The sequence below is a fragment of the Gymnogyps californianus genome, chromosome 3, assembly GCF_018139145.2.
Source record: "Gymnogyps californianus isolate 813 chromosome 3, ASM1813914v2, whole genome shotgun sequence".
Taxonomy (NCBI): Eukaryota; Metazoa; Chordata; class Aves; order Accipitriformes; family Cathartidae; genus Gymnogyps; species Gymnogyps californianus.
This window is the reverse complement of record NC_059473.1, coordinates 9,496,586-9,518,987: the sequence shown is the minus strand read 5'-3', so window position 1 is coordinate 9,518,987 and position 22,402 is coordinate 9,496,586. Positions and strand designations below refer to the sequence as shown.

The 22,402-nt window shown below is 43.1% G+C and overlaps 1 protein-coding gene across 1 annotated transcript; it reads left to right on the top strand.

Annotated features, from left to right (window-relative positions):
* The first annotated feature begins 5 nt into the window (after positions 1 to 5).
* Positions 6 to 21,962, top strand: PLEK (pleckstrin). Its single transcript, XM_050894702.1, has 11 exons — positions 6 to 132; positions 2,660 to 2,767; positions 3,079 to 3,247; positions 6,972 to 7,127; positions 13,559 to 13,740; positions 14,991 to 15,082; positions 15,815 to 15,999; positions 17,670 to 17,774; positions 19,480 to 19,563; positions 20,745 to 20,814; positions 21,704 to 21,962. The coding sequence occupies exons 3-11, from the start codon at positions 3,200 to 3,202 to the stop codon at positions 21,841 to 21,843; spliced, it is 1,062 nt and encodes a 353-aa protein (XP_050750659.1). The 5' UTR covers positions 6 to 132; positions 2,660 to 2,767; positions 3,079 to 3,199; the 3' UTR covers positions 21,844 to 21,962.
* The last annotated feature ends 440 nt before the right edge of the window (positions 21,963 to 22,402 follow it).

Below are 22,402 nucleotides of genomic sequence, written 5' to 3'. Positions count from 1 at the left end.
AAGAACAGACCACTCGCCAGTAAACTGAGTTGAAGATATTCAGTTCTGTTGCAGATTGTGCTGTTGTGACAAATGTTGCTAATCCAGCATCACACACCTTTACCTACTTCGGGCAGAAATGGGGAGAACAGGGTAAGTTATAGCAGGTTTCCACAATGCAGGTTACTTTTTCTTTCTGCCAGACAAAGCTCTATCCTCCCCTCTATGGAGAGCTAGAAGAAACACAGCTCTTCCTCTCTCTTATGCCTGGTGCTGCTCTTTACGAATGGCTGCACAAAGAAGACATGCATCAGCAGTCCAGGCTGTCCCTCACACTTGCCATGGCCACTGTATGGCTAAGGACCATTTTGCTTCACATGAATGATTTAGCGGATCAGCACATTTCTGCCTGGGGGAAGATGAAGTGCTGATTCCCCTGTGGTGATGTGTGATAAATTAAACCAAGCCTCAGTGTTAAAAGAAAATGATTATTCCAGACACGTGAGGTAGAAGGACAAAAGGAATAGGTGAGCTTTGAAGATGAAATAGAAACAATATAGAGAAAACAAGTGTTATGAAAGTAGTTGTTTCCAGCTAATATTGGATGGAGGTAATTTTATGCATTGACACTGAGTTGCTTAAGTAGCTAGTGGTGAATTCTGGAGTCATTGGCTTGGTGCCACTGTGTCTAGAATTGCATTTCACACCTCCAAGGGCTTTTCATGCAGGTAAATGAGAAACTGAGCTTTTGCGAAATTGCGGAGTCAGCATCCTTTTCTGTTCACATTAAACCACTTTTTAGTATAAGGTCATATAGATGTTCTATTGAAGAGGATCTGTCCCTGGACATTTCATATCATCAATTTATCGTGCAGGGCCCTGTCATCCTGACTCAGCACAAACACTGAACCAGCAGGAGCAGGCGAGCAGGAAAACCTGTGGGAACGCTGCCTGAGGGGAGGAAAATGCTGGCCAATTCTTTTGTCTTTATTCCCCGTAAGCCCTTCCAGCTGGGGAAGGGGTTTCCTTTCCTCAGGTCTGAGGGGCAGCAAAGTAGAGACAGAAGGAAGCGCTGTGAGCCAGTTCTTGGTCTCTAATGCTCGCCCCAGGCTCTGCAGCATTATGGCCTCAAGGCAGCTAATAAAGGGATAGTTTGGCTTCCAGCCATGCAGTGAAAGGTATTTAATTTGAGTTGTCATTGTCTGTGACCTGTATTTTTGGGTTATCCAACCAGAACCTTTTCCCAAAGATGGAACCACTGATATGAAGGGGAAGAGAAGGAAATAATTCACCTTCTTAAAGCAAAAGGAATTACGGACCAAAAAAGACATTATACAGGAGGAGTCTACAAGCTCCTGAGTCCATCAAGCATCATTTTAAGGCTCATGGGAAATGAAGGGAGTCTTCACAGAAATATAACTCAGAAATTCAGTTAGATCATCTCAACTCTGGAATGTATCTTCAGTTCATTCCAGGCCCTCGAACTGGTAGGCAGATTCTTTACTGTAAATGTGACACAAAGCTTTTTGATCACTTTTTAGTGATAAATTTTTACTTTTAGCTCGGTTTCCAAAAAGCATGAAGCTTTTATTAGCTATGTGTGTTTCTGTCTTGCTAATAATTTTAGAATCTGTTGGCTGCAAGTACACTTGACAGCCAGAGAATTGGAAAGCATATATTGAATCTTTGATTTGCAAACTGCCTAATGGATGATTGGCTTGATCAGCAAGTAGGGCCTTTAATAGCAATCAGATCCTCACAATAGCATGATTTACAAAGGAACAATATACTGAGACCCTGTAGGTTCTAGAAGAACCTGAACAACCTAATAATACATAAAATCATCACAAAAAGGTATGCTTTGGGCGGAATGCACTGCAAAGTGTATAGCTTGAGATTGCTGGTACAGACAGGCGCTCTGCCTGAAGATGAGACTGGAGGGGTCATTTAAGCAGCAGCTAGTTGAGAAAGGTCTAGAAAGGAAAATCTCAATTCAGAGAGTGAAGAGAAACATTCAGCAGTTGGGATAGTGAAGCACTAATACAGATAACCAAGGAAGGAGTGGAGTCTCATCTGTGGGAGAACCACTAAATAGGCATCAGTGAGGAATGGCTAGAGAAAGTCTCTGAGGGCTCTTCTAACCTTCTGATACTCTATCACAGACCTTGTCAGACTTCTGTATGCTTCTGAGTAAAGGCTGAGACAGAGGGTCAAATGGAGAGCAAGAATTTCTGTCTGCGGAAAAAGTCCCTGTTTGGGGATCTTTACAAGGGGCAGAGGCAACAGATAAAGTAACCCTGAGCTCAACCCTTATCTGAGTGGGCTCAGCTGTAAAAGTTATTTGGAGTCTTGTGCATGGGAGAATACTTTGCTCTTGGCAATGCAGCAGCCTCCTTATTGCCTCCCATATACCACCACCCTTCCTTCTGTACGGGGAAGAGGGATTGTGACTCTGGTGTATATCAGCTTTTGGAAAATTATGGTTTTGCCTTATTTTTTTGGCCAAATGAGCTCTGCAGCAAGTAAAAGATGCTTGTAGAAAGTGACATTCTGTGGCGCTTTATGTAATGCGCTGGTCTAATCCATTTATGCCTATTTGACAGCTAACCTCTTTGGGAGGCCTCAACATCAAACTCCAAAACCTGATGAAGTCTGATAAACAAATTTCTTGTATCAGCAGAGGGCGCATCGTCATTAACCAAGCGAGGGCCCTCCAGCTTGCTGCCAGACCCCACGTGCTCACCCACTGGGAGTCAGACTTCAAAGACGGGATGAAGTGACAGAACCGGTGAGTTGGAAACCTGTCTCCGAGATCCTTTTGGTATGCACCAAGCAGCAACACAGCACGCCACCCTGTTTGTTGTTTTGCTAGAGTTCATGTATTTGCAGAGTGGGTCTGATTTCTTGGGATTGGGCACTAAAATGCTTTTTTAATTTCCCAGGACTCTGTCATCAAGGCTGGCCATATTTGATACAGTTGAGCGTTTTGTCAGGGTGTTGCATGTTCTGTCAGAGGCAGACTATAAATACACACGTGCTTCTGCGTTTCCCTATCTCTCACTCTGTAAGAGGAAATGGGGCTTGTTTTCATGTGATTAGCAGGCAGAGGAACTTGTGAAAGTGACACAGCTGTACTGTAAAAACGCCAGCCCACGGACTTTGCTGCCAGAGGAACTTAACTGCCAGCGCTGATAGACCTGAGAGCAGGATTGCCTGAGACATGGAGCGAGAACCGATGCGCATAAGGGAGGGCTACTTGGTTAAGAAGGTAAGTAAGTGGGCAGTTTTGGACTGAGTGGAGGAGGAAGCTAATTCTGAACAGGTTGGGGAGGTGTAGGGAAACATACTTTGGTTTCAGTTATTAAAAAAAGGATCATATTTTCCTAAAAGGAAAGGCAAATGAACAGAATTCCTTGAGCAGTAAAACAATGTGGTGATAGTGATTATAGAGGTACTTGCCAGCAGTTATATCTTGTCAGAATACTACATAAGGCATTTTGCACATATCTGACATGATCCACCTTTGGATCAAAAGAGTTGTATTTTTATTAAGTAACCTAATGCTCTTAGTGGAAGCTTGGCAAAACAGGTAACAGCTTGAAATGGTCACAGCCTACTCGATTGCACTTAATCGCTGAGTTAAACATCAAGGAAGCATAGTGAGATTAAAGAGGTCAGATCACCCTGGCCTAGAGACTGTGTGTGGGGCCACGGGCACTTCCCTTCTTTGCGAAGACAGTCAATGCCCCACAGCAACCTCTGCTCTGGAGTCTTTTGTGGTAGAGCCCATAGGATAAGGCCTTGATTCTCATTTAAATCCTTAGTGAGATCAGCCTGGCTTAAAGCAGCTGAACTAAACAGTGTCAGTCCTGGAGCAAGAAAGGAGCTCTCCCCTGTGGTGTGTCTGCTCCATCAAAATGAGAATTTCACTCATTAGAACAGCTGGCTGGAGGGATCTCTAATCTGGGAACAGTGTTGTGAAGAGGCCACTCCTCAGTCTTATTTCCACTGACACTGAAAGGAAGTAAGTTCATGAAGTAATTGCAAAGCTGCAGTGATGCTGTCATGAGGAAGGAGAGAGCCAAATTTGTGCTGTGCAGATTGCAGATCTCTAGTTCCGATGACCTGATATATAGAGCAAGTAGCTGACAATCTACATTCCTCCATGACAGGGGAATGGCTGGAAATTTAGACACTGGGACAATCCCAAACTGTGTGCCTGGCTGGGTGTGCCAGGGAAAAGATGCATACAGATGTGTCAGTGTCAGTCCCTCGCATTCCTGTGGGTGCTGGGTCCCCCAAAAGTCTCTCTGTGCAGGTACTACTAAAGTTGCTGCTCGGTACTCTTGCAATGGCAACAGGGAAGTGGAAATTGTGCCCATTTCCTAGAACACCCTTGCAGGTGGCTCTGTCCTTAAATAAGTGAGTTTATGCTGGTGGTGAGGAGCAGCAGTGTGCTAGAGGAAGGGCTGGAGGGCAAAAGGAGCAGAAGATACAGATCAGACGGGTACCAGCTGTTTGATACATCAGTGAGGCTGCTGTGAATTCCACAACCAGAGCTTCCAGCAAGGATGAGCGTGCTCCTGATTAACCTTACCTGCTAATTATGTACTCTCCTCCTCTCCTTTATGCCTGTAAAGTGAAACCAAGGATTTGACCTCCCAAAGGAGTCATCCATGCAGCCACAGCTCTCTTTGCAGAGAGTGAAGGCCATTTGTCACTGACTTTCTCCTCTTGAGAGGAGTGGGGGACATTAGGCTGGTGAACAGTGCTTGTGCCTGGGGGTCAGTGCTTTAGCTGGGACAATGTGACCTCCAGTAAATGTGGATTCAGACTTCAGTGTTGATTTAGGTCAGCTTAAACCTCTGTTTGTGTATTTTGGGGATCTTGTGTAGTCATCTGAGCATAAGAAACAGCTAATTTTCTAATCTTGTAGTGCTACAGATCTTATAGAAAGAAGTTGTTCTACCAAAGGGAATTTGCCTGTGTTTTTAAAGTGGCTAATGATTTCAGAGAGCGATTCAAGGAAAACCCATCTGTATCTGCAGTCTTTGGAGTAGGCGTGGCAATTTGATTTTTAGTCCAGGAAAATCAAATCCAGCATCCTGCTTGCTTGTCTTTCATGAGATGTTTTAGATGAGAACAATGTGACCATGTTTGGGTTTGCTGATGGTGTGGATCTGAGATTGCCGGTCTAACACTGCTCCGCGGTGGCTTCCATTGGCAGAGCATGTCCAAGTCTGATCTTCAGGAAGTACTGGACTTGTCTGTTTATGAGCAGAAGTATTGTAACCTGTGGTAAACCCACAAACAAAAGGAAATTGCAACAGTTCTTGTCTTGGCTCATCATCTGAATTGATTTCCTAGCAGAAGATCAACCAGTGGGTCAATTTGGGCTCTCAAAAACTGGTAAATTCTTATGGCTTATTAAAAAAAAAAAAAAGCATCAAAAGAAAACAGCAGTCAACCCACATGTGGTACCCAGATGAGACTCTTTTTTTGTAGTTCCCTGTTCAGCTGGGTTTCCAGAGAACCCCCAGGACAGTGACTTCCCTTCGGAAGGTAACATTCATTTGTGGGGCACCTTCTGCTTCCAGTGAGGGCTGCACAGGCTGGAAGCAGGTCCTGCTCTTAAGACCTCAGCTGACAGTTTTCCCTCCCCATGCTGTAATTGAACATAAGGTCTGATTCAGAGTGCAAAAGGCCTTTCTTGGAAGGTAGGGCAGCAAAAAAAGATGTGACAGACAAAGGGTTCATTTGGAGAATAAAAAAAAAAGACTCAGCGTGTTTCTGTTCCATTCACTTCTGCAGAAATACAAAATGCAAATGTAACTAACTCTGCCCAGCTCTCAGGTTTAACAAATCAAAACAAGCCATTTGCACAGCACAACGGTGGCTGCCTTGCTTCTGTCTGCAGCTTTAGCACTGCTCAGCCACAATGGTCTGAGGAGGACATGGATGCTGTGGATGGAGTTGTAGGAGGGGGAGGATAAATTTAGGTCTCTCTTTGTAACAGAAAGAGCAAGGGAAGCTAGTATTTTTGAAGAATGGCCCCTGATTTGGGGCCCACAAATGTTGGTTGTGCTTTGGTAACGCTTCAGAGGAACTGTTGGTATTCAGCATATCTAAATGTTCATTTGGCTGAGCAGTAAGTCACTTGGGTATCTGGGATTGTGACCACTTTTGAAGCTGGTTGCAGGCAGGACCAGAGAGGTCATCTAGCTAGAGTGCAAGTGTCTTAGTAATTCTAGCGGTTAATCGTGCTCAACATAGAGAAATAGATTGTTCCTCTCTGAGTCCCTGAGAGTTTTGCTGTGTGTTTCACTATATGTAGGATCCGGCCCTGTCTTTACCTCTGTATTTCTTAAATCTAACAGCTGTGTTTCAGGAATAGGAAGTAAAACCTTTAAAAGATTAAATGAAGCACCTCAATTCTTCACTACAGCAGTTGGAGATTTGCAGCCTCAGGCCCTTAAACTCTTCATTACTCTTACAGTTTGTTCTTATATGTCTAGAAATCCTCTGAGGTGTGTGCTTTCTTATCAGACAGCCAAGCCTCAATGACTGACTGTATTGTAGCATCAAGTCCTAAATACAGCACGGGATGCCCAGGTTAGAGGCCATCCTAATGTGTCAGTTCGCATCCAGAAATTTTGAGGATTATTCATAATATTGCCACTATGTCATCTTGAAGACAGTGGTTGGGACTAATTGATACTGAAAAGAAACACCTGCTGGGGCAGGCAATGTGATTTTGGAAAAACTCATGGCTGGGGTGACTACAAGGGGAAGTTAATGGTGGTCAGAAGAATAACAACAACGTTTTTTAACTGCATAGTAAGATGGGTGTGGTTGTGGTATGTTCGTCTTTAGACACTAACTATAGTTATTTTAGTGTCAGGCAGACACTCCCTGGAAGGTCATATCTTCAGTGGATATCATGTGAAAAGTGATTTATTGAACGTAATATACGCCGTGATTTATTGATGCAGGGCAGCATGTTTAATACCTGGAAGCCGATGTGGGTCGTGCTCTTAGAAGATGGAATTGAATTCTACAAGCGGAAGGCTGACAACAGCCCCAAAGGGATGGTCCCACTAAAAGGAAGCTCTATTAACAGCCCATGCCAAGATTTTGGCAAAAGAATGGTAAGTACTTTTTTATAACAATGATTGACAGTATACTTATACTCCTGGAGGCACTGAAGGGGCACAAAGGTGGTGGTTACAAATTCCTTACACTTATCCTAGTGGTGACTCACTTGTCTTAGAAGGTCACAAGCAGGCTTGGACTTGTGTAGTGTTTGAAAGGTGTGACTGCTCAGGAAAAATTCAGGATACTTCAAGAGGAGCAATTCAGAAAGTGAATTTTTTCTTTCTTTTTTTCTGGTTTTTTTTTTTTTTAAATCTCTGAGTCTGTCAGAGAGCAGAGCCAGATTATGTTGTTGTGAGAACACTTAGCAGCTGAATGGCGCAACTCCTGTATTAAATACAAATCTAGTTGCCACAGAATAAAGATGCGGGAAACTATTTCATGAGCAGTGGAAGCATTTATTTATTGTCAGGGAGCAACAACTGGCTTGCTCAGACAGGAAGGAGATAAATGCTGTGATGCAAATGCCCAAGTAAAGCTGTAATTGCAACACTTTTTATTACCATTTGGTAGCTACCCAACCCCCCCCACTTCACATTCATGCAATCTGTATTAATCGCACACTGCAGTGTTATTTGTAGGGCTTTTGCAAGTGACTAAGAGTCACATCTACACTCAGAGAGAGACAGCGAAAATGGAAACTGATTTAGAGAAAGTAGTTCAAATGTTGCCTACGCATTTGGAATCTCTAAGGTCGACGGTAGCAAGTGCACAGACTGAGGTCCCAATTCCCAGTGAAACACACAGATCACTATATTCACAAATTCAGAGTCTTATTTGACAAGATACAGGAAGATAAATCTACAAGCATACATTTTTTGTTATAGGGTTCCTGAAAAATAGTGGTTGGTAAAACAGGATTTCTACTATGAGCAGAGAATCATAGCTTTAGTCAGTCATTTGTTATTTCAGCAACTCAGTTTCATCAAGTAGACGTTGTACCCCCAGGAATTCCTCTGACAAAGGGGTCCTCCAGATTATCCAATTACAGTTTAAAGAAATTTACCGCAAGGATGCCTAACTAAAGATAGAAGTCTCTGAGAGCATTAGAAGAATAGAAAGAAAGTGTGAGAGAGTGCATGAGAGAGCAAGCTTCACTTTCTCATATGAGTAAAGTGAGGAGAATTATACCTGTCCTTAGGTTTTGTGGTAAGTGGAGTCAGGGTCCCTGGTGTCAGGTTTGGACCTGATGGCTTTCCTTTTTCCTTTCTTCTTTTCTTTCTTCTACTTCTTTCTTTCTTTTTTTTCTTTTTTTTTCTTTGTACAGACCTCGTATTTATATAAAAAAAGAAAGTTGATTCTTATGGAGTCTTTTTAGGCTTACATCTGTTAAGAAAAATGGGCTCTGTCCTGGTTTCAGCTGGGATAGAGTTAATTTTCTTCTTAGTAGCTGGTACAGTGCTGTGTTTTGGATTTAGTGTGAGAATAATGTTGATAACACACTGATGTTTTAGTTGTTGCTAAATAGCGCTTATCCTAAGTTAAGGATTTTTCAGTTTCCCATGCTCTGCCAGCAAGCAGGTGCACAAGAAGCTGGGAGGGAGCATAGCCAGGACAGCTGACCCGAACTAGCCAAAGGGGTATTCCATACCATGGAACCTCATGCCCAGTATATAAATGGGGGGGAGTTGGCCAGGAGGGGTGGATTGCTGCTGGGGCATTGGTCAGCGGGTGGTGAGCAATTGCATTGTGCATCACTTGTCTTTTCTTGGGTTTTATTCATCTCTTTTTTTGTTGTATTCCTTTTCATTGCAATTATTATATTTTTGTTATTGTTAGTATGATATTTTATTTTATTTTAAACTGCTCTTATCTCAACCCACGAGTTTTACTTTGCTTCCCAATCCTCCTCCCCGTCCCACTGGGAGGGGGGAGCAGCTACGTGGTGCTTAGTTGCTGGCTGGGGTTAAACCACGACAGGCTCTTAACTTAAAAGCTCTCTTTGAGGCAGTACAATAAAAGGATGGGGCAGAGAATATAGGTTGCTGTTAATCCTGTGCTGAGTCAAAGAAGTTGTAGATGGCTGCTCTCCTGGGAACAAAAGGTTTTAGAGGGTCATTACCTTGGAAATCCCACCCAGAAGCAGGATCACCAAGAGCTACCTGCTCTTCCTAGCTCTCTCTAGGTACTGGGAGTTGTCCACAGAAGGAGACTGTGTTATTGTGCCTGGAAGGAAAATTGCATCATCATTGTCCTGGTTTCGGCTAGGACAGAGTTAATTTTCTTCCTAGTATAGTGCTGTGTTTTGGATTTAGTAGGAAAAGAATGTTGATAACACACTGATGTTTTTAGTTGTTGCTAAGTAGCGTTTATACTAAGTCAAGGATTTTTCAGCTTCTCGTGCCCAGCCAGCAAGAAGGCTGGAGGGGCACAAGAAGCTGGGAGGGGACACAGCCAGGACAGCTGACCCAAACTGGCCAAAGAGCTATTCCATACCATATGACATCATGCCCAGTATATAAACTGGGGGGAGTTAACTGGGAGGAGGGATCGCGGCTCGGGAACTAACTGGGCATCGGTCAACGAGTGGTGAGCAATTGCATTGTGCACCACTTACTTTGTATAGTTTAATTCTTTTAGTATTGCTATTGTCATATTATTATTATTATCATTATCATTGTTTTTCATTCCTTTCTGTCCTATTAAACTGTCTTTATCTCAACTCACGAGGTTTTTTTTTTCCTGATTCTCTCCCCCATCCCAGGGGTGGGGGGGCAGTGAGCGAGCGGCTGCGTGGTGCTTAGCTGCCGGCTGGGGTTAAACCACGACAATCATGCATTCCCACCCCATGCCCATCATAGGTTTTTTTGATCCCTGAGCTGACAAGGGCGATTGTCCAGCTGATTCAGAAGGGTTTGAGACTGACTGCTGGTCAAGTCCATTTACTCTTCCTTATTGCTGACAGCTCCTGCCTGAGCCACCCTTGGGCATGGCTGGGCAAACCTTCCTGTTTAGCCGCTGCAGCTTCGGATCTGAGCTTCTGCTTCAGCCAGCATGGCTGTGTGTCAGTGCATTGCCTGGGCGCCGGCTGGGAGCTCTTTGTTGCAGCACTTGGCTTTACATCTTTTGCAAACCATGAATAATAAAGGTGAAGCATAATTACGTCTAGGGACTAGAGCAAGGAGCAGGAATGTTAAATAACTGAATAAAGGAACAGAAATTAAGTATATCTGCACACATTTGGTTCTAATTTTGCTGATTTGAAACCATGTTCCTACATTATCTAATGAGCAAGCCTCAACACAGCACTCCTTACTCTATACATGAGGTATAATGCATGGGGAGAACGGTACTATGTTCAAGAGTATCCCAGATCCTACATTATAATGGTAGAAATTAAGTTTTTCTCACAAAGCATTCCTTTCCAAACAGTTTTGTGGCGTTTTTTTGTTTGGTTTTTTTTAACTCCCACAGAGGCACTGACATCATTATTGGTCTATAGTAGTTGCTTTGAAATGTCAGTAACAGTAACACATTTAACAATAATGAAAAGGTAATTTGCCAGCATACGTGCATTCTACAAAATAGGCAGGGAGGTGTGAAGTATAAAATGTGTGCTGAAGGCAGAGTGAGAGAGATCCTCGCCTGCCCAAAGGGTTGCTTGAGGATGTACCAGTTTGCAGAAGATGCATTACATCTGTATCGAAGGGTGATGAAGTCTTTGAGGATCATTCGTTTGACTGCAATGAGTTTTACATTATGTTTCATTTTAGTTGCTGAGGCCTGTTCTGAGGGAGAATATAGAAAAAAAAGAAGGATCTCAGACTTGGGGGTTGAGGCACCCAAAAAACTTTTCCTAAGTAAGATCTGATGCAGAGTTTGCTGAAGTCAGTGGAAGCGATCCAAATGACTTCAGCGGGTGTTGGAGCAGATCCTCCTTATTGAGTTGGTGAGATCGTTTTGCAAGTCCATAGACCAACAGCCCTGGAGATGTATCTTCTCTTAAAATTTGCACTGTTCAAACAGTCAAAACTGCAATGTGCTCATTCACATGAGCAATGCCATCACTGGGATTGTTCTTACAAGTAGTTACTGCCCAATATGATTAAACCTAAATTTCTACATGTATTCCTTGAAAGTGTAGTATCTTGATTTTTGTATCTTACATTTTACAGCTTTACTATCCTGCTGAATCCAATGCCTCTGCCTTCTGTCCTGCCTTCTCATTGGTTACGTGCCAAAACATACAGTTCTTCCTCTTATGGGAATTATTCTGGTTCTTAGTGGTTTTCATACATTTACTTCCTATGGCTAGAAATGAAAGTAGGACAGGACAGGAGTTCTGTAGGGTGAAAAGTGGGATAATTCTCATTAGGTCGGTTTTAAGTCCAGTGTCACTCACTTAGGCCCAGTTTGGAGCAGGGACTATTGAGCCATGAGCAGACTTTTACATTCATCTGGTTAAATTTCAGCTTTTTGAATCAGCTTGTGTATCTGCATCAGGGCCTAGCTTGAAACCTCAGGGCACATCACCAACATGCTTTGTTTACAAAATCAATTGCAAAAAGCAGGTGCTGAGGGGAAAGAAAGCAATCTTGGATTTGTTAAACAGAGATATAGCCTGTTCAGAAGAGGCTGCAACTGCATCTTTTGAGATTTTGTTTCAAAATGGATTCACCACTGTTCACTGTTCTTGATCTGAAGTTTGATCATTGCTTAATGTGATGTTAATTCTGCTATACTTGTGCTTTCTTTGTTTTCCCCATGGCTTTCCTGTGGATAGCATTATCATGTATGGTTCCTCACAGTCAGATTCATTTGTCCTAACTTAAACTATCTAAAATGTTGGTGTTTAGTTCAGTCTAATGGTCTAATTTTCTCAAAAGCACAAACAGATACGCATCATCAGAGGGAGACTTGGTCACTTCTAGGATTGGAGACTCAACCTCTTCACCAATTTCAGAGGAAGCCTGGATGTCTAGCTTAGTGGCCTAGCTTTCTAAAAGCTAAAGTTAAGAGAAAGAGCTTTCCCAGTCTCCTCTGTGTACTGGAAATGAAAACTCTTCTTTAGCATTTCACTGTACGTTGCTTCTCAGCTCTTCGACTTCGAGAATGCTGATTTTTCCATTGGTAAAAGCTTGCTTTAATGCTTTGATATTTCATTCTGTTAATCTGGTGTGTTAGCATGACTCTTGGATGTTGGGATTTGGAGAGATCTGTCTGTCTGCTTTTCACATGCACCGTACATTGATTTTCAGGATGTAGCTCTTTACTGCATAATAGAAAAGGTGGGTGTTGCTGGAAATATGAACAGTGTCAGATAAGAAATGGTTACTTTTCTGTCTGAGATGGATTTTTGAGGACCCAATGCTTTGTAACTTTGAAATCTGTCTTCCATGAAAGTCAGCAGGGCTTCTGCACAATTACAGGGTGTCAGAATTTTTCCCATTGGCAACAATCTGGAAGATGCCTATTAGGGATGTTCAGAAATGTGCTATTTACAAACACAGGCTTGAGCAGACTCATTCAGTGTTTTGATTTCGTTGCTGTAGATTCACTGCTCTCTGCTCTTTGACAATAGTCTCTACTTTACTTGCCCTCATAAAGCCATGCTGTTTGCTTGCTGCTTAGCCTGTCATTTTTAGATGCCTGCTGAGTCAGAACCTGTTGCATTTATTCTAATACAACTACGGAACAAATTACAGTTCCATTTATGGGGAACTATATTTTAGAGGAAGTGGAAACCCTCTTGACTGAGTAATTAGATCCAGATTTTCCACCCAAAAGATCACTGGATGAAAAGGAGATCAAACAGTGTGAACTTTGTGGGTTTTTTTTTCAGGTTGGTGTTGGTTTTTTTTCTGCTTAGAACTACCTTTAAAAGATCTTTTCTCATTTTTTGGAAATACAGTCTTTCCATTGTTGGTAGTGTGTTTAGATAGGTATTGATCATAAGGTGTAGCCAAGGGTTGGACGTATCATCTCCCTAGCAAGCCCTTAAAGGTTTGCTAGGCTGCAAATGTGTTCAGCTACTCTCCAATGTGACTGTGACCTTTTCTCCCCTTGTGAATCAGTAGCTGAACAACATGATGCGGGTTTTTTTTCCTCCTTCAGGCTGATCACATCTCTATAAACGTTAAGATGAATTTTCACTCGCTGTAAGCCTGCAGGGGCTGGGCACTTCAGCCTTTCAGCTGTGCTGAACTTCCCAGCAGAAGTTAAAATCAGCAGCTATATCAGTGCCACTCACCTTGGCTGTACTGACAATGTCAGGATCACTCACAGGGAAATAACAAAAGCAGTCAGTTACCTGCACTGCCTGTTCATGTATTTCTTCAGAGGTTTTTTTAGTTTAACTGTGGCTCTAAAGCACTTTCTCTAGTCCCTTAGGCACAGGTAGGCTGTATGTCGTGGTGGTACTAGGGTAATCATGCCCAACTGGCTACACCAAAATAACTTTTAAAAAAAACATAATTTATTATTCCAGTTTGTCTTCAAGCTCACTGCAGCCAAGCAGCAGGACCACTTTTTTCAAGCTGCCTACCTGGAGGAGAGAGATGCCTGGGTACGGGATATCAAGAAAGCAATTCATTGCATAGATGGAGGCCAAAGGTTTGCCAGAAAATCCACAAGAAGGTCTATCAGACTGCCTGAAACCATCAACCTGAGGTTTGTTCTCGTAGCTCTGCCCCCTCATTTACTTCCATCCACAGGCAGTGTGCCAGATACGTAACCTTGGTCTGGAAGAACTATGTCTGTAGCATGTCTGTCCATGCTACCTCTCTGGTTTTCCTTAGAGTCCTTTCTGTATGACTAACAGTTTCAGAATGTACAATGTAGCAGAAATGAGCTAGCAATCAGAACTGGGAAGATCATTTTTGATACATCATATTTTACCAAAACATGCTTATTTATCAAAGGATTTTGCTGATAAGGAGATTTCTGAGCACACTGCAGTGCAAAAGGAGACCCCAGCCAAAGTGTGATTCTTCCAGGAGAGGCATTTTTATACCATATATAATTTATTGCAAAAATATTTTAAACCTTTTGTTTACTCTTCGGAGAAACGCGGATGTTAGCCTAGTTTTTGGATAGTGAGGGGAGAGTGGTGCCTGCCAGAGAACTTGGAACTGGCAAAGGGAGAAGGAAGAGATAAAGGGCACATACAGGAAGCCATCTGTTTGTCAGTACGTTAAAAAATTAAGGACAACTTTTTTTTTTGCCTCTGAGCAGTAAATACCGAGATACAAATGAGCCTGCAGTGCTCCTTAGAGGACAGTAAAACTGCACAGGGCCAAGATCCAACTAAATCTAACTTCACAGGCTTCAGCAGAGGATCACCCTAACAGGCCAAAGGACTTAGCCCATGACATTTAATATTCGTCCTTCTTGTCATTCCAGAGCTCCAAGGAATTTGAGTTCTGAGGAAGTGAAAAGTAGGTGGGAGGAAGGAAGTCAGGCTGGGGTCACGGAGGTTACTTAGGGCCTCTGAGAGCATGCAGGCTTCGGACATGTCACAGTGACAGGTTTTCTGCTCAGCCAAGGACCTTTGGGGGAACATAGCAAAGCAGTGAGCTGCCCTGTCAGCACCGAGGCTGTGGGGCCCTGTGAAGGTGCCTCAGCAGTGGGTGTTCCTCTCTTCACACTACAGTCACCACAACTTGTTCCATTCTCAAAATATGGGGGTGTGGTGAGCCATTTGTGCGCTCCCCCCTCTGCTCCTGCAGCTGTGACAGTGATGTAGTGAGGCCTCCAGGCTTTGCAGCATAAATTTTTCAGATTAAACTAAGCCGTGCTATAGCTCTGCAGAGGTCAATATGCCAGCAAAACATGAAGACCCTGTGAATGACAATGATATTGTACGAACTGGCTAAAGCTTTTTATTTAATAACAGTTTCTGTGGTTCTTTTTATGCACAGTGCTTTGTACCTCTCAATGAAAGATCCTGAAAAGGGAATAAAGGAGCTGAAGCTAGAAAAAGATAAAAAAGTGTTCAATCACTGCTTTACAGGTAAGGAGCTCTTGTCCCTCTTTTCCACACAATAAAGGCAGCACAGGGCCGAGAGCCTAAAGATAGATAAAACAGCTCTAAGCTCTGTAGAGCACAGAGAAGTTTGAGAAGAAAACCTAGCAGATGTTTTCTTGACCAACACAGGAGGTCCTCAAAGGATGAAGCTTGAAAAAGTGTTCAGTTACGGCCATGGTAAGCAAGAGAGGAGGAAGAAATTTAACCAGTGCCAGCAAGATTGAAGTAGATCTTTGTAGAAAGTTGCATGAAACGCTTAACTCCAGAAGAATTATTCCTTTCTGAGTTTTTCATCAACAAACTGTGTCACATTGTAATTCCTGTCCTCCTCCAAGTCAAATCTGTGGGTGCTAGAGTCAAAAGTCACCCTGTTTTGACAGCACTGTGTCAGTAACATAGCAGCCTGGAAGACTACCTTCTCGTACTTCCCCAGTCCCTGTCCCTGAGGCTTCCCAGCTCAGCCCTGCATCCTCTCCCAGCTCTCTTCTCCCTCAGGTACAGTGTTCAAGAGTTGTACTGGCCCCTGCCATCAGTCAGACCGACTGTACCTCACTGGATGACCCAGGCACCTTCCCAGATTAGCTCTCTCCGTTGTCACTAAGAACATCTTTCAGGAGATTGATGAATAGATGGAGTAGGCTTGTTGCCTGTGTATTTTTAGGCTGCTTCGTGTCTGTCTTGGTTTGTGGCTGATATTGCTCATTCCCTTGTAACCAGGCACCTCTGTGATTGACTGGCTGGTGTCTAGCAACTCCATCCGAAATCGCAAAGAAGGTCTCATGCTTGCCTCTTCCCTCTTGAGTGAAGGCTACCTACACCCTGCAGGGGATACGTCCAAGGCTGCTGCCGAGGGACTGTCAGACACCCCCTTCTTAGATCTCAGCGATGCCTACTATTACTTTGTGAGTGTTGTATTATGGTTTTTTTATTGTCCCAGACTTGCTGATGCTCTGCTTTTCTCAGGCTTCTTGTTGGGTTTCTTAAATCTTGGAGGAAAGATTGTACAGAAATGGAGAGATCCATGTTAATTGTCTTTCTCTACATGATACTCAGAATGAACTGGCTCACTTTAATATTTGTAAGCGGGATGGTTTTTTCTGGCACTCTTCTAAGTGTGAACTGAGTGCTGAGATCAAGCTGGGTTCTTTTTAACTTAGATTTTGTTCCTCGTAATTTTAGCAGTGACCAGAATTTAGCCATCAGTTACCCTGATGATTCAGTGGAAGGGAAGAGAGTAATTCATTATCATGGGGCTTCAGAGTGGCACAAGCTACAAACCCATTTTTGTGCAAAGCCGTCAAATCTGACTCAGTGTGTGTGCACACACGCACAGCTTGCCTGTGAGCGAAGAAGCAAAAGTTTTTAATATCCCCCAATAACACCTGTCCTGGGTAGCTTACCCAACCTTCTCAATTTATTGCTTCATATTCTGTAGATTCATTTGAAGAACTTGCAATATCACAATCACAGTCAAATACTGATTTAAAGATGTTTGGCTTATGAACTTACGCTAACAGAAAAGTATGCCTTCTGTCAAGTAAAAATGCTTGAATATTACAATTCTGTTTATATTTACCACATAGAATCACTTGACTTCAGCAAAATGACTCTCCCATTACTTCATTTGTTTTCCTAGAATGTGTCTGTGGTAGGGAGACTTTACCTGTGCAGCAGTGGAAGCAGAGACACTGCTGGTGAAGGCAGCCTTGTGGCCATCACAGTTCCTGGCTACCTGGGATGCTTCTCCTAGCAGCCCATGTGCACTCTGCTCACTTTCAGCTTGTTCCTAGTTTGATTCGATACCAGTGTGATGTGAGGAGGTCACAGTAGGTCAATGTCTGACTTGCTATAATACGAGTAGGCAGCACAGACGTTTACTCTAAGCCATACAAATGGTTAGCTACATTTACATCATTTGAACAGTGTAAGGTTTCAGTAAGTAGCATCACAATTTATCTGGTGTGGAATGGATGTGATGCATGGATCCTGAGAGAGCCTATGCTCAGTGCACACATCACAACATCACAGCTATAGAAAACTGCAAATTTCAAAAACTAGGGGCAGTTGTTGTTGTTGGAGAACACAGCCTAGATGGAGTATTTCTTCTTCCCAAATTCTAGATGGTGGTGATGGATGGAGGAAGAGGAAGGGTGTGTTGGGTGCAGGGATGGCCAGCCTGGAGTGTATTGGCTGTGCTGGCGTTGTTTCATAGGAACTGCTGTATGTGCATTTAAAAACCTGTGACATCATGGGATTGAGGCAGCCTGTCCATCATGGAGGAAATGTGACACCAAGAATCATGGAGAATGGAGGCACTGACATATACACAGATGCTCCAACTCCCTTCAGGTGCCCTGAGACCCATTGGTGTAGTCCTACCTCACACTGAAACACTTCCATGGTGACTTGGAGAGCTCCTCAACTTCACTGGGAGATTTTTCCAGTAAAAGGGTTGATTTTTTTGGGTGGCAAAAAACAGGGTGGAGGGAAGCCAAAGAGAAGCCAGATTTGTACATGTACATAAACATGCAGCAGCTGTGTAACTTCTGAATTTTCTCTTGTGGTCATGCAGCCAGACAGTGGGTTTTTCTGCGAGGGAAATTCTAGTGATGATGATGTGGTCCTGAAAGAAGAATTCAGAGGCATAGTAGTCAAACAAGGATGTTTGCTGAAACAGGTCAGTATTGCACGTGTTCCATCCTGTCACTGGGATGATGTTGTATGGATACAAGATTACTCTTTTACACCTAAAAGCTTTAGAGAAGAGAGAAACTAGCCTATGCCATCTCCACACGACAGGTTTCATCTCTGTCCATCTTGCCTTTGCACAAAGAACGCTTGCTGTAGTATGGCAGCAGGGCTTTTGCCCAACGTTGCAAGGTTTATTGCTCTTACTACAAAATAAGACAGTTTATAGTTTTAATTAGGAACGAGTGCTAAAGCAGGAGATGCAACAAGTCATTGGTACAATGCAGAACTGAACTCAGGTAAAAAGGCTGCCAATCCAGTGTCCCTTTGGACACACAACTGGATTCACTTGCCAGTTTTCACAGGCTTTTTCAGCATACCTGAGCAAAGGAGTCCTTTCAGTCACTAACGTTTGATCCTGTCCCATCTGTAAGACAGAGATAACTCTATACCTTCCTTTCCAGCAAAACTTTAAGCAATATGGTGAACGTCATAGTAAGATCCTCACTTTCTGAGGCCATTGCAAACAGATATTAGTGAACTGAAGGCAAGACCAGGATTCTTCAATGAATAGAATAGTGCAGTTGGAAGGGACCTACAATGATCATCTAGTCCAACTGCCTGACCACTTCAGGGCTGGCCAAAGGTTAAAGCATGTTATTAAGGGCATTGTCCAAATGCCTCTTAAACACTAACAGACATGGGGCATTGACCACCTCTCTAGGAAGCCTGTTCCAGTGTTTGACCACGCTCTCTGTAAAGAAATGTTTCATAATACCAAGTCTGAACTTCCACTGTTAAAATATCCTCTGGGAGCCTAAGAACTTTTTGGTGGTGCTCACTTGTATTTCTCTTGCTCAATCGGATTACTCAAAAGCAATAAAGAAATTCGATATGCGTCTTTCTGCTAACTTTTACCCTGTCACATTCACCTCTGCCTAGTTACTAAGAGCTTCCTTGCAACAGTGTAGTTAATTGAGAAACTAATATTTTGAAATGCCGAGAGGAAGTGATTCATGACAGTCTTCCACCAGTGTTAGTCTGGATTTGGTCACCCTCAGTGAGTTGTGGATCATTGCTTGGAAGTGTCACTGCTTCTGCTGAGAATGCCTGTTTCCAAGACTGAAATGATGGGTGGGGGAAAATCTAGATCTGCTGAAAGCAATGAGGCATCCACATCCATATCGGAAGGTGGTGTAATTTCTGCTTGAGCTTCTCAGCCACGAACCTTCTCCAGGGTGCCTGAGCCAGATTAGCCTTTGTTGTTGTGTTGTTGTTGTCCTCGCAGGGAGAGAAGAACCTTCAGCTCATGCTTGCCAATAGTTCAAGGTACTTCCTGCAAGACATTTTGCAGCCATGTTTTCTGGCAAGCATTTAAACCCAGTTCTCACAGATCTCCTGTGAATGTCATAGCTACCAGACTATGAGATGTGTCTAGGGGAATCTCCCATGTTGAAGCTGTTCAGCTTTGTACAAAAAATAAAAAGAGAAACCAGTGTGATAGCCCAGTTGTTGTGCAAAACAGTGGGATGCAGAAAGCCCAGATTGAAGTCCTACTCCAGTGAATATTTCCTGTCCAAAATATTCATCTTTTTCCCTTTTGTATTTGCCTGTTCTCTCACGTGTGGGTAAGCTGACTGTAAGCACTTGAAGGCAAAGCAGTTCACGACATTCCTGGTTTTGAATTTTCCTAGGGACATCGGAGGAAGAACTGGAAAGTGAGAAAGTTTGTTTTAAGAGAGGACCCTGCATATCTTCACTACTATGATCCTGCTGGAGTAAGAGACATTTGGTCAACTATGGTTTATTTCCCTGATTGTTTTAAAGCTGCCTTCCTGTAGAAATATCTGAATGGAGTATTTGCGTGGGAATGTGTGATGAGGAAGACCAAGCAGGACAGCGGGGCTGTTTGTGATCGCACTGCCTGGCCACCCTCTGGATGCCAAGGTTTCTGGGGTTGCCAAGTCAGGGTGGCAAGTGCCACCCAGACCTGGGAACAGGCAGCACTGAACTGTGCTCTCACCTCTTATCTGTGATTTATTAGAATTAATGGGTGCTCTCACTTGATTAAAATGAACTAGGTCATAAGCTCAAATGAACACAATCCAGTCATTTTTGCGGTTTATAATTGAGGTATTTTCTGTGTCAGGCTGAGACATGGTGTTCCATTTCTTGTGAAATTCTAACAGGCCAAACCCTGCCCTAAGAAAGGAAGGGGCCTTGCCACTGACAAAACCTGCCCCACAAAAGCTGGCATTCAGGTAGATGCAGCCCACAGGTTTTATTTCGTCCTGCATTGCTGCAGGAGCAGTGTCGTTGCATTGTGGGTTACAGGTGCTTTATGCTGTGCCTGTCCCTCTTGGCAGAGGCAGCCTAGACACACTGAGGAGTTTTTGACCTCCCTGTTCCCAGCTTGCCTTTCCCGCTCCTGGTTTCCCCTCCCACAGGGCTGAGGTGTGTCAGCTTATAGGGACTGCTTCTTTCAGGCTTATGCCAGCAAAAATGCATCTTCACCTGTTCTCTGACTATCACAGTCCTGAAATGCACAAGAGGCTAGATTGTAAATAAGGGTATAGCTGCTCCTGCTGCTTGGTAAGGATACTTCTAAGATCTACTCTTTTTCTAACTAATCTTTTTTTCTATTCACTATGACATCAAAGGAAAAAGTTATAGTTGGCACAAGGCTTATATTCTTCTTGTACCTTTGTTCAGGACATGCTAAATACTCTGCAGATCCTGAATTCCAAGTCCCAAAAGAGTTTTCCTATTTATTTGCAGGTCTTCCCCCTACCACACCCCCCACCTTCCATGTCACACACAGACTGAGGATCCCCTGGTTTCCCAGGTGACATACTAAGTCAGCAAAGGTTTTCTTTCTGTTCTGGAACTGTAGCCAGATATTAGCATGTGAACAGTTTCAGAAGTGCTGTATTTCATTTTGATTTCATGTCCTTACCAGGGAGAAGAACCACTAGGAGCAATTCACTTGAGAGGCTGCGTGGTGACAGCAGTGGAAGATATGCCAGACTGTAAGGAACCATATTAAATGAGCTGTGTAATAAGTTTTTGGTACATTCTTTCAATCTGCCTGAAATAACGAGTGGTTTTTATTCAAAAGCAATCTATGTGCAATGATTCAGTAATTCTTCTAGTAACTAGTCTCTCTATTGCTGTCTTAATTACTGGAGAAGGATACTGTGGTAAAGGTAGCAACAGGGAATCTTGTGTTTTGTCAGTTGTTTAGAGAAGACTTGTCAAAAGGATGACACCATCCCAATGTTAGGATAACTGGCCATGGACAAAGTAAGCTGAGTTTGCTCTTTTTAGCTGATGAATTTGGGAGGGAAGCTTTACGTTAGAAATGGTTACGCCAACAAATTATTACTGTTCACATTCTGTTCCCTCCCAAAACTAGAAGTTGTGGGAACAGCAATGGTTAAGCGGTGCTGCAAGGAACAAGAAACATTCATTCCATGCATTCTCCTCTCCACAGGAGAGGCAGACTGTCATACCCAGCAAGAAAGTCTGTTGGCATCTCAGCACCTGTGTAGGCTGTGCTGGCAGATATGAAAAGAACCAGAGATTCTGGATGTGACATGAACTTAAATGTCTTGGTTTTGTAGCTGGCAAGGCACGGGAGGGTTTGGGGAATATGACCTGTCTGCAGGATTGCAGATCCTTCCATGACTGGAGATCAATTTACCAGAGACTTCTGAAGGTGAAATGCGCAGAATTCATGGGTTATTTCTCCAAGAAAGAGACCTATCTCATGGACCCAATCTTGCAGTCTCTTTGCGAAGGCCTGATCAGACACTGCTGTAGAAAGGAAGGAAATCCCCTTACAGTGTGTAAAGGAGAAACATTATAAATACAAGACTTTGTTCTCTCATAGCTGACTTCCTTATTTCTTCCCTGTAGCCAAGAAGTATGATGTTGACAACATCCTCTTTGAAATCATCACAGCAAATGAAATCCACTATTACTTGCAAGCAGCCTCATCCGCAGAGCGTACAGAGTGGATCAAAGCAATTCAGGCAGTTGCTAGGACTGGAAAATGAAGATGATCTGCCAGCGAGAAGACAGACAACTGAAATTCCTTACTCGAAACAAAACAGGAATCTTAGCATTTCACTGAGAGAAAACAATATCATCCAGAAAGGCGTCCTAAGGCTTGTGGGTTGGGGGTGAGGGTGGGCAGTAAGTTTCAATTCTATAGTGGGCACTAACAAACTAACATTTTTCCACTTGTGTTATGGTAATACTTTACTAAATTATAGCATAGAACATGCCTTATTAATGTGTGCTGCTTAGAGTAATCGGTTTACCTTGGGAAGGTTGTACCTTATACCTTTCCCTGCTGCCACAGCTGATACTGAGAATTTCACCATTAACAGGGGACAGAGTCATGTCAGTGACTGTAAGCGAGGAACTTAACTAGTCACCTACCATTCAGCTTGTGTTGTGTTTCAGTATCTTCAGATATTTCAAAGTCTTCCCAAGACAAACTTTACACTTTCTTCTTTACCAGATCTTTTTACTGCTTGTTCACCTATACAAGTAATGCCATAGATTTAAGGAAAGAAATGAAGTCACTTGCAAACCTGACCCACTCCTTTA